The sequence below is a fragment of the Sycon ciliatum genome, chromosome 5, assembly GCF_964019385.1.
Source record: "Sycon ciliatum chromosome 5, ocSycCili1.1, whole genome shotgun sequence".
Taxonomy (NCBI): Eukaryota; Metazoa; Porifera; class Calcarea; order Leucosolenida; family Sycettidae; genus Sycon; species Sycon ciliatum.
The window spans coordinates 22,503,079-22,516,179 of NC_088647.1; the positions used below are offsets into that span (position 1 = coordinate 22,503,079).

At 46.2% G+C, this 13,101-nt stretch overlaps 1 protein-coding gene across 2 annotated transcripts in view; it reads right to left on the minus strand.

Annotated features, from left to right (window-relative positions):
- LOC135818069 (uncharacterized) overlaps positions 1-13,101 on the minus strand; it is a 159,346-nt gene that overhangs the window by 21,520 nt on the left and 124,725 nt on the right. The window contains exons 7-9 of one of the 2 annotated variants that reach the window (XM_065331388.1): positions 10,953-11,111; positions 9,529-9,669; positions 5,191-6,409 (exon numbers count right to left, since the gene is read on the minus strand). The exons of the other annotated variant lie outside the window; for it this stretch is intronic. Coding sequence (XP_065187460.1) covers positions 6,401-6,409; positions 9,529-9,669; positions 10,953-11,111 — 309 coding nt within the window. The 3' untranslated portion in view covers positions 5,191-6,400. Of the gene's footprint in view, positions 1-5,190; positions 6,410-9,528; positions 9,670-10,952; positions 11,112-13,101 lie in introns of those variants that run through there. 2 annotated transcript variants of the gene reach the window in all.

Sequence of the window (13,101 nt, forward strand, 5' to 3'; positions counted from 1 at the left end):
ACTGTTCATATGTACACACAATCATTTCACTACATCATTTGTAAAAGATATTCATGGTTCACGTGATACTCAGTTAGACTGAGTTTTGCAAATCCGCAGCAACTCCACCACCCTCTATGGATCAAGGGTGCAGATGCAGATTTTAAAGTGATGGGAGGTGAGTTGATCACTGATCAGACCCACAACCAAAGAGGTCAAAATCAGAAAATCCCATTCACTGCATTCATGGTGAACTCCATTGTATGTAAACGCTGTGTGAATGACAAGAGGCAGGGGTGTTGGAATGTATTTTAGAATGGTACTGTCAGCCATCTGAAGTACAATTTACTCGTGGGGTTGGGGGGGGGTCCTATGAAAATTTCGAAATTTAGACCTCAGATCAGTGTGTTTTATTGATTCACAGGGTACCCGGGATGAAGAGTGGTACGGTCAATACCATAGTGACCGTAGCGTGTCCGACGCCCCTGCAAGAGGTTCATGTATAAGGTTTCGGGAAATATTAAAATAGAGACGGATATACAAGTACTTGAGTACAGGGGAAGTATGCATCAGTTTGAGGACAGTGTTCAGGGGCAATGTTCTGGGCATATGAAGTCGAATACTCTTCTCAAGCATGACGTGAACAGAACTGCGCTGACCCATGTGAAGCGCAATCAATATACAGTGCGTATCGGTTATAGTGTGGCCGTATACAAGAATATACTGCTTACAAGAATGAACACTCATTTTTTCATAATCATAACACATATTTTATGTGTATATTTATTCTTACAAGCAGTATTATCGCATAGTAGAATATATCGGCCCTAAGAATGGATTTTGGGTAGCAAAATATGCCAGATTAGTGCAAAGTGTATCGCCTGTAGTAATAACATCTGTGCTCTGTGCATACTCAATACAATAATATTCAACACAAAAAGAGAGTTATGTCCAAGGGAGCATTGGAGAATCACTTTTTTCTGTCCAGTCGGACTCTTTCTTCCGTCTTCTCTTGTATCCGCTGCTCCGCAGTCGCCTAGCACGACCGCGAGTCCGATTGATCCGTGTGTATCATGTGTACGTGCCCACATGTCAAACGTGCGCGCATATGATATGTCACACGTGATTTATCGTGTGTAAGAAATATCGGCAATAAGAATCAAATGTCGTTTTTCAAACACCCACGCTATAACTGATACCTACTGTAATTATTCTTTTGCCTTTGCTATTTCCCTGTATCTCTGCACTACTGTTGTAGTACGTTCCATAGAGTGAATTTGACTTGCAATACAACTACATGTAGGTATCGTTAACACGGGTTTTCTTCACGTCTTGAAAATCTAAATCAATTCTCCAAATAGGATGACTCCAACCCATCTTGCCAGCCTGGCAATAACTGACTGTACTGCTTGAAGGTTTCAAGGTCTACCCCTCTTAGTCATGTGACATGTTTACATAGTGTATACATGCACTGTACCTTACCGTAAATACTGGATAGCTGCAGATACAGTGCAGCTTCGGTTTTCCAGCACAAGTCACACTAGTGGCTTATCATCACCACATCACGCTGACTCGATCGAGAGAAAACAACGCAACGATGTTACCGTTGTCGTTTAGACCTCGTTGTCACCGACGGACACACGAACCGACAATGATTTTTTTCGGTGATACTGAACAGGTCTACTTTCTCTGGTTCTGGGACAAGGGTATGCTGCCCAGGAGACTACAGTGTACAAAACTGCTATCAAACACAATGGTCCTGTACCTCTTCTTTGCAGATGAACGGACCGGTAATAACTGCGTCTTCACCAAACACACACACACACATACCGACGCATGCAGTGCAGTTCAGATGCTACGGGAACAGCTACATGTATGATGATTTCCGTAGTGGCCGGCTTGGGTCGTTGGTGGCTACCGCGTCCCGGTACGCGGTGGGTCGATCCGAAGGCCGTTGGTTACGGACTGAGCCGGTTTGGCGCCTTCTTTCTGGCCTTGGCCTAGGCTAAGGCCGATTCCACACTACGCCGAAAGTGGCTTTGCCTTGAAGGCATAAAGTGGCTTATAAAGTGAAGCTGCATTCACACCTACAAGTGCCGATTACGGGACTTTGCTTTGAAGGTTAGACTGTGAGGCTTTCCTGTGCTTGATGGAGCAACGGCGGTAGTGCCGGAGAGGCTCTTTGTTGGTCCAAATCCTCGAATATCACCCATTTTCGCGTGCCCAATCTTGAAATTTGACAACGCTACCGCGCGCTGTGTAGGCGGATTCCAGATCATAGGTCGAATATTTGTCAACCTCGCCAACAGGCATTCCGGTGGCAGTTTTCGTTGTGTATGTCTCGTACAGTCCTTTCGCCTTCGTTTTCATGTTGTCAATTTTGGAATGGACGATCGACGCAGTATAGATTGCCTCCTCCCGGAGCTGTTCAGCAAACAAATTCAGCTTGATGGCGATCTCCTCCGGCGTAGCTCCTGCGAACTGTACCGCCCGGAGGTCGCCTCAAATGTGCGCTCCAAAGCTCGATCAGCTTGCCCTCAAGCTCCTGGCTAAACATGACCCTAGGCATTGTTGACAGCCCACAACTCACCACAACTGAAAGATACGACAGGGAACACATTCGGAAAAAAATCGAAAGGCTGAAGAAAAGTCAGAAAAGTGTCCTGAAAAGGTAAAAAGTTGCCTTGAAAGAGGGTGCTGGTGTTGCTTTGTAGACAACAAGCACTTTTCACTTTCGCGCGTTCCTCAAAGTGATCGCCATGGCAACTTGCCTGAAAAGTGCCTGAAAAATGGCTTTTTAGGCAGGATTTGGTGTAGTGTGGAATCGGCCTAAGGAGTAAGGCCCAGTAAGGGCAGTAAGGGGACTAACTAATACTTACTTAGGGGCCGTCCGTAAATATCGATGTTTTTTTAGAGACGATATTGGTGCTTCTCTCCCTTGACCCCCCTCCCTCCCCCCAGAAGACGCACATGTACATCTAGATCATGGAATCAATATTTTTGGATGCTCATGAAGTGCCCAGGATGTTGAGGGTCCGGTGTAGGCGTGAAAATCCCGCCGCACTCACGCAATAGCTGCATCGCCTGGGGGGAGCGAACCGGGTTGGCGCTGCAGTGCAGTGCTCACAGCCATCGTGTACTGGTGTAGCCAAAGCGGCTACGCTCGGGCTTGAATTTTTTCAAATCCTTGTTCAGACAGTGAAGACTGGAAACTCTTGTGGAGTTCGTCCGTGTTTGTTCGCACTGCCTCTACGTCTTGAAAAAGGTCTCCTGCAGGCATCGTTCGGCCGATTTCCACAATCAATAGGCTCATTCTTTTGCTCTTGAAATTCGCCATGGGCGTACAGCTTCCAATTTTTGATTTTGTTCTCGTGTCGCGAGTTTTAGCTCCGCGAACGGAAGCTGGTTTCACATTTCTTGTATAGCCATTTAGACGTCCGCGTGCAGGGATCGGCGAAACTTACATCGATATTTTTCTGATGCTCGAAAAGACGCACATGGCTCAAACCCCCTCCCCCCCAGACGCACCAATATCGTCTCTAAAAAAACATCGATATTTACGGACGGCCCCTTAGGGAGAGGGGGGCATGCATTCATTGCACTTTGCAGTGGCCACGTGAGATTCGCAGTCTCTGCCAGTGCAAGACTAGAATGTAGTAACCATGGTAACTAGGCGGGGTAATTTCATTCGTTGCTATGGTGAATCATGTATTGTGAAAATGACACGAAAAAGGCCAACGCTTGCTTGGGATACAGCATCGGCTACACCCAAATGATTTTCTAATTAAAGGGGAAGTTAAGGCAAAAATTATAATTTCACCAGTTGTAGTCTTCGGGGTGCTGAGTCGAATGGTCGTGGTCCGAGGAAGCTGAGACGCTCCCTTCCTACTTGAATCCCAATCGAACTCGCGCACTTCCACCGAAACTGGGTGACTGCGCCCTACGAGATGGGGATTTGTATGCAAAATGTCACTAAAAGCGCCATTTCGTTCTTATAAAAGCACGGATGACCGCGATTGGCCCATATGTTGTAGTCTTTTGGACGCTGAGTCGACTGGTTTTGGTCCGAAAAGGCTGCGATGCAGCGTTCCTCCTTTATTCCCAATCGAACATGGTTGAATAAGTGGTCACGTGCTCCTGGGTGCCCAAATCACCTGGTCACCACGCCAGCAGGTGACAACTTTCACACCAAGGTTCAACTCGAGTTCAACTCGAGTGACAGGACTGCACCCAAAAAAGGTCAAACAGGCTAGTAAGTTGTACCCTGCAGGCACGGTGACCAGGTGACTGGTGTACGCAGGAGCACGTGACCGCTTGTTCAACCATGTTCGATTGGGAATAAAGGCGGAACGCTGCATCGCAGCCTTTTCGGACCAAAACCAGTCGACTCAGCGTCCAAAAGACTACAACATATGGGCCAATCGCGGTCATCCGTGCTTTTATAAGAACGAAATGGCGCTTTTAGTGACATTTTGCATACAAATCCCCATCTCGTAGGGCGCAGTCACCCAGTTTCGGTGGAAGTGCGCGAGTTCGATTGGGATTCAAGTAGGAAGGGAGCGTCTCAGCTTCCTCGGACCACGACCATTCGACTCAGCACCCCGAAGACTACAACTGGTGAAATTTTAATTTTTGCCTTAACTTCCCCTTTAATTTTCCCTAAACTCCAAGGCAACCACTGAAACATACAGTGTGATTCACTTCTCCAACCCCAACAACAGTCTGTCTCTTCACTGCGAAAAAACATTCCACCAAATGTTCGGGACTGGCCCTTCATTAGGCTGAAAACACAAAAAATCCGGAACCCACAGTCTCTACATAAGTCACATACATACTGTAGCGGACATGGAAATCCAGTCGATTGACCGGGGCCGGCGCCCTCAGTCTGTACAGAACGCTGTGTGCAGTGCACAAAATCATGTTGATCCGATGCGACCATGCATGTCCAAGTTATCCACGGCTGCATGGCCAGCGCCCTGGGGCCGCTAGACGTGCGACCGGATTTCCATGTCCACGACAGAACTTGGAGACAGGCGGTATGCTGTACATTCTCTCAAAACTTAGGAAACCAAAAGAGGTGAGTACTGTTGGCCGCCCAAGAAAGGCCAGGTTAGAATTTCACCGTACGGCAAGCACAGCATACCAATGTATACACGGTAACTCAAATGTGCATTGAGTACACTATACACGTACATGAAAATAAGAGCAGTTTTCATGTAGGTTACTAGGCAGACCCAGCGACCAACAGTACATGTACAAGTAGAATGTACACTGTACTAACTCCACTCAATACCCGCCATTGTCCAACTAACAACTAGTATACAATCATATTGAGCAAGTACAGTCAGCCATCTTCCCGTTGCACTAATGAGGTATTCCCGGTCTGACATTGTGATAGTTCAGTTTCGTGATAACCGTGTGATGCCGTCAAGCATAGAGATCAAGCAATACTGTACAACTCGTACAAGCCCACATACAGTATACGTCAGTACAAACTTCTTGCAATCCGAGTAACTCTCCATAATCTCAGGTAATGCAACTTTCAGACGTGAATGTGACGCTGAGTACGTTTTTTTTGACTACTCAGACTACAAGCGCAGAAAGAACATAGGCTAATCTGAAGAGAGAAAAAAAAACTATGAGCTCTGCTAAAAGGAAAGGTGAATCAAGGATATCTGATAGTATTGAAATCATGAAACAGACAGTACTCTTGTAAATTTGAACGATCCGGAGAGAAATCGCACAAAGGTTGTAAAATCAATAAACTCGTAGAATTATAATATATTAAGGCACCAACAGTTAGGCTCTTTAGCGCAGCTGAGCAGCTCAAAACGTATCCCAACAGGGATCACGTTTCCGTGCAACAAAGCGAAGCATACACATATATAGCAATGAAAATATCAATTGTGCACTCATAACCATGTATAAACAATTAAAATGAAACAATTCCAGAACGTTTTCGTGTGACCATCATCAGTGGAACATCGTCACATAGTAAGAATCACTAAAACAACCAGTTATATAGCTAGAGTAATTTGAAAAGAAGCGTGAGAATGCAGCACAGCTAGCGGTTATACACATATAGATAGCAAATACAAACTAGCAGTGCAGTAGAGTGTGGATTTCATTACACTCTAACTAATATATTACTTGCATTTTCAACCATTTCACTGAGCAATTAACTCTAGCAATAATACAGCATGAAGGAAAGTGTAATTCAATCATATCTACATCAGTTAGGATGCCAGACAAAATCTCAAGACAGAGTAAAAGAAAAACAACTGGAAAATGTCTTGGAATACCTGAACACACTTGATCAGAAACATTACGATCGTTTAGTAGCGTCTACACACACCATTCACTGATACAGCTCATTGTGGGTACATAGCAGCTCATGGTGGGTCCACCAGCAGAGTGACCTTCACAGACCCTACAGGGACAAAGCATACACAAAGATACATTCATAACTGCACAGAGTCCGGAAGCAACACACATTCCTAGCCTCATGTTGCCGGCTTCAAACAACATTCTATGCATTACATTGTACTAGGGGTGAAACAATTATACCGAGTACTCGAGTACTCGCTCGGTTTTTTTTAAATAATCGTACTCGGAATAAATCAGAGTACTCGTTCATACATGGTACATGCATTTTCTACAGAAATCTGCAGTTTCAGGGCAGCAGTCGGCAGAAGGTGATGTGCAGACTGTGTGGTGAACATTTGTTCTCGAGTAGAGAGAGCCCAATTGACCCACCAACCAATATACCTGAGAAAAATGACTGCTACTCGGTTCAATCAGGGTTGTACCATGCTATTTTAAAGCCCTTGGTGTGCAATTTTTAGGAGATGAATAATACTCGAATACTCGAATATTCGATCGGAGAAGATCAGAGTACTCGAACTCGGGATCTCAGTGACAACTTTCACCCCTACATTGTACATAATGAACATTGTTTTACTCTGTGAACCTTTAAAGGTTTACAAATGTATACAGTCAACTTCGCTAATAACGACTGCGGATATAACGACAATTTGCGAACAACGACAGAATGTCCATGCCCAGAAAAAAGTCCATCCTGCCTGTATACATGTAATGAGACTTCGGGTGTAACGACACTTCACGAATAAGGACACTTTTTCTGATGCCCGGCCGAGTGCCGTTATATGCAAAGTTGACTGTACTGCACCCTCACGACGTTGAGTGAGCATGGAGGAAGGTTATGAAATAGACCAGTTAGAATGGCTTCAACATGTCCACAAATCATTGAGAACATACTTGTACAATCATGTACGAAAAGCTCGGTCTTGCTCTATGCACCCCCCTGCTCCCAGCCCCGTGCCATCTCCACACTTATACAATGGGCGATGATAACTACATTTAGAAAGACTGTTTATTACAAGACGACTACGGAAACACAACTAGACATGACGAACTCAAGACGAAGACTGCTTTTCACACCACAGCCACACGCGCATGCACCAACACCACGTGCACACGATGACCACACGACGTACACAAAATAACATTTTACAACAAAAAACGTACTACAACACTAAGATACTAATGCGGCAGGGTTCTAGCCAGGTCAAAATAGTAGGAGGGCGCAGGGGTGTAGCTCTTAAATCTGTGGTGCGGTGACCCTGTATCAGAGCATGTCTGTGGTGTGATGACCCTGTATCAGAGCATGTCTGTGGTGTGATGACCCTGTATCAGAGCACGTCTGTGGTGTGATGACCCTGTATCAGAGCACGTCTGTGGTGTGATGACCCTGTATCAGAGCATGTCTGTGGTGTGATGACCCTGTATCAGAGCATGTCTGTGGTGTGGTGACCCTGTATCAGAACATGTCTGTGGTGTGGTGACCCTGTATCAGAGCATGTCTGTGGTGTGGTGACCATGTGCCAGAGCACGTCTGTGGTGTGATGACCCTGTATCAGAGCATGTCTGTGGTGTGATGACCCTGTATCAGAGCATGTCTGTGGTGTGATGACCCTGTATCAGAGCACGTCTGTGGTGTGATGACCCTGTATCAGAGCACGTCTGTGGTGTGATGACCGTGTATCAGAGCATGTCTGTGGTGTGATGACCCTGTATCAGAGCATGTCTGTGGTGTGATGACCCTGTATCAGAGCATGTCTGTGGTGTGGTGACCCTGTATCAGAGCATGTCTGTGGTGTGATGACCCTGTATCAGAGCATGTCTGTGGTGTGATGACCCTGTATCAGAGCATGTCTGTGGTGTGATGACCCTGTATCAGAGCATGTCTGTGGTGTGATGACCCTGTATCAGAGCATGTCTGTGGTGTGGTGACCCTGTATCAGAGCATGTCTGTGGTGTGATGACCCTGTATCAGAGCATGTCTGTGGTGTGATGACCCTGTATCAGAGCATGTCTGTGGTGTGATGACCCTGTATCAGAGCATGTCTGTGGTGTGATGACCCTGTATCAGAGCATGTCTGTGGTGTGGTGACCCTGTATCAGAGCATGTCTGTGGTGTGATGACCCTGTATCAGAGCATGTCTGTGGTGTGATGACCCTGTATCAGAGCATGTCTGTGGTGTGATGACCCTGTATCAGAGCATGTCTGTGGTGTGATGACCCTGTATCAGAGCATGTCTGTGGTGTGATGACCCTGTATCAGAGCATGTCTGTGGTGTGATGACCCTGTATCAGAGCATGTCTGTGGTGTGATGACCCTGTATCAGAGCATGTCTGTGGTGTGATGACCCTGTATCAGAGCATGTCTGTGGTGTGATGACCCTGTATCAGAGCATGTCTGTGGTGTGATGACCCTGTATCAGAGCATGTCTGTGGTGTGGTGACCCTGTATCAGAGCATGTCTGTGGTGTGGTGACCCTGTATCAGAGCATGTCTGTGGTGTGGTGACCCTGTATCAGAGCATGTCTGTGGTGTGGTGACCCTGTATCAGAGCATGTCTGTGGTGTGATGACCCTGTATCAGAGCATGTCTGTGGTGTGGTGACCCTGTATCAGAGCATGTCTGTGGTGTGGTGACCGTGTGCCACTATTAAACTCATAATGCTGTCACTTTGCCTATTTTGACTATGCAGTACCTACAACAGACATTTGCTGGTGTGGTGGTGACCTGACTACGCTGACTACACACAAGCTACGTGCCTGGGGTGGGCAGGGGAAACAGTTACCACGTAACCCATTTTCCAAAAATGTCTTGCCATGAAAAATGCAACGTACAGAAGCGAACGCCCGATTGCACCGAAGGCAAGAATACCTATAGGACCTCTCTGTTAGTGACTATTGACTGCATTCTCAATGAATTGCCTGAAAAAAAACAAAAATCTATAAATGAGTAAAGGGCGCCACCTTTTCACGGAGGGGGGTGGGGGTGCTGAATAAGAGTAGGGGCCCTGTGCACCCCTACCCAGCTTTCGCTAGAACCCTGATAAACTGATTTTGTCAAAGCCTAGCATGCACTGAACAATAATGATACTGGCCATAAGAGAAAATCTAAAACGGTGCCAATGGGAATGGCGCATGTCGCTGGAAGTATCAAGAACAAAATGCTTACGGGTGTCATCTCCAGCAGCTTCTCCTTGAGGAGATCAGCCAGCTCCTGGTGGGCCAGCTTTTCACTCTCTTTCAGAGCGGACACAAACTGACGGAACGCCTGCTTGCCACAGCCCGGCAGTGCTTCCAAGAAGACAGTTGCCTGAGACACAACATTCCAATAGAAAATACCCAGACAACATGCATTTTTAGCAATTTTCTATCCACTGGCAAACAACACATTTCTGATCTTCAATATGTAACCCCTCGCTTTGCCAAGCTGTAGCTCAGTAGCGGCCTGTCCAAATACATACATGGCCAGCTGTACACAGCTAGATGATGTTACTATTTGTGCCATTACAAGCAAGATCGGTGTTTTCCAGGTACAGCCAAATGATTTTCTTCTCCAAAATCCTAAAAATTGTATTTAGCCCCGCACACCCCAGTCTTGCTGCTACCTGCCAATGTATGCTGACCGAAGGATAATCAGCCACAACAAACATACTCTCTACACCTACTTTCAGTTAAACGGGAAGTATACCCTAAAAATCAAATTTTCACCAATTGTAGTCTTCTGGGTGCTGAGTCGAATGGTCTTGGTCCGAGGAAGCTGCGACGCTCCCTTCCTTCTTTTTTCCCAATCGAACCCGCGCACTTCCACCGAAGCTGGGTGACTGCGCCCTACTAGATGGGGATTTGTATGCAAAATCTCACTAAAAGTGCTATGTCGTTCTTATAAAAGCACGGATGACCGCGATTGGCCCATATGTTGTAGTCTTTTGGACGCTGAGTCGACTGGTTTTGGTCCGAAAAGGCTGCGATGCAGCGTTCCTCCTTTATTCCCAATCGAACATGGTTGAACAAGCGGTCACGTGCTCCTGGGTGCCCAAATCACCTGGTCACCACGCCAGCAGGCGACAACTTTCACACCAAGGTTCAACTCGAGTTCAACTCGAGTGACAGGACTGCACCCAAAAAAGGTCAAACAGGCTAGTAAGTTGTACCCTGCAGGCACGGTGACCAGGTGACTGGTGTACGCAGGAGCACGTGACCGCTTGTTCAACCATGTTCGATTGGGAATAAAGGAGGAACGCTGCATCGCAGCCTTTTCGGACCAAAACCAGTCGACTCAGCGTCCAAAAGACTACAACATATGGGCCAATCGCGGTCATCCGTGCTTTTATAAGAACGAAATGGCGCTTTTAGTGACATTTTGCATACAAATCCCCATCTAGTAGGGCGCAGTCACCCAGTTTCGGTGGAAGTACGCGAGTTCGATTGGGAATAAAGGAGGAAGGGAGCGTCTCAGCTTCCTCGAACCAAAACCATTCGACTCAGCACCCAAAGACTACAACTGGTGAAAATTTGATTTTACGGTATACCTCCCCTTTAAAATTCAACTTTAAATTGGCAGTAGATGTAGCTACACATCAGTAAAAGCATTACCTGATCTTCACGATCATCCATAGCACGGAGTTTCTTGCAGAAGCGCTGGGTGATGATGCTCTCTGCATAGAGACGGTCCAGAATGCCCTCTTCTACGTCCAAGCTACGCTTCAATTCCACATAGCTTGAACGCAGCACTTCCTGGAGCAGATCAGACATCTGCAGCGGGGATTGAAGGACAGATTCATGGGAATTGCTCGGGTTCCGAAAGGGCTTGGAGACAATTTGATAGCAAACTTGGTCATTACGTAATTTACAGTAACAGCATCACTCCACAATGTGCTCTCGGCCAAGAGTGCACTTTGGAGTTAGCGCATCCTCACATCCTCAAACGTTTTCACAAGGAAGTGCTGATGTACTGCTAAGGTAGACTTCACTGTACAATCAGCAAACAGAATTTTAAAGTAGAGTGTAGAGAGTAGAGTTCTTACCCCAGTCTCAAGTTTACTACTCTTGACATTACCAGTCTGGGACGCATCAACACTAGTCTGCATGGACAGTGTCTTGTCACTGGAACACACTGATACAGGATGCAGGTCATTGCGATGCAGTGAACACTTTCCAGGACCAGGACACACACGGAATGTCTCCACGAGGTGTGACAGACCTTGCGACGGCAGGATATCCTCCACAAAGAAGCACATTCCGTCATCGGGGAGCTTCTCCAGAAGAGCGCACATGTGATCTAGAGTCTCATCTTGCCCTGCTGATTTCTGCAGGGTTCTGGTTTCCATGACGACTTCGGTACTGAGGTGACCTTCTGCACGCAAGCTCTTGACACAGTCCATCACATTGATAGCTAAGCTACTCTGTATTGCAGCATAATGCTTGCACAGCACTTGCTGGTAGGCTGTAGCTCTCTTTGGCACAGCCGCGGGCTTCTGGGCAGTTGCTGCAACTTCTGCAAGTCAAAGAACCAAGGAGCACACAGTGTCAAACAGTGAGTGGAGAAAACTACTTCAAGTATAAATGTATCATTCACTCCTCTCCAGTTCATTTAATCCGGTACTAGTGTCCCCACATATCTCACCCAAAAATATGGACCAGGAACAGCAAATTCACACCTCCTGGGGACTCAAATTGCTCAGTTTTATTTACAGATATTGGTTGACATTGGTTGATATGTGAGCATGGAGAGGTCGAGATAAAGAAATCATATCTGACATTGAATGGACTCGGATGGAGAGCCAAGGATTAATCTATAAAAATGAAAATGTCAGTGCCGTGCAATGTTATCGCATGAGCTGATTGTTTAGTAACTGGTGATGTCATTGGACATTATGGCATAACTTGTAGTTCCTTGGTCTTTTTCACTTTTATATCATTTTTTTCTCAGTTGGTCATGGTCATTGCAACAAGATTTGACATGACAAGCGCATGTAGGGCTGTTAGGCTGTGATGCTGGTGGGAGCAAGTACTCGACCTATCATGTTTGGCCAGAACTCCGAGTTAAGCCCGAGCTGCATGCACTATAGATCAAAGGCGGACGACAGCATTGTCGATATTTTACATGGCAATATTTTCTGCAGCAGCTATTCATCCAGAAAACCATGAACCAATTGAAAACGATAAATTCCCAATTCCGTACTTGACTCCCTGAACACTCATCCCCTGCATACATCCTTTACTCTAGTGACTCCGTGCAAATGAATTCCCGTGTATCCTTTTCCCATCAATCACCCTGTAGTCCAATGACCCTGTGTACATGCCATGCTGTCTTGTATAGAAGACTGTTTTGAAAACAAGCCTGATTTTCAAGGTAAGGTATCGGTACGCAAGCCTGGTTGTATTGAGAACATACATTTGAAATAACAGGTTTGAATACCGATCTGATTTGAATAGAAGTTTCTATAGGAATAATCCCAGTCTTATATTCAGCCTTCGTACCCGACATTATGGTCAATTCCAGTGTGTCGTTCCCTGCGTGAACCCTACACTCTAGTTATCAGGGATGGGCAGGTTATACTAGCTTCTCATGTCTCATTTCCCAGCCTGCATTCCCGTATTCCACAGGGAATGCTCAATGAAATCTGATCGAGTGAGTCAACTAAGTAGTCAGCGACCTGCACCCTGCACCAGGTCACAAACCAGTCACGGTTTGCAGGTCTAGGATTGGACAACTCCCAGCACATACTTGATTCACATGATT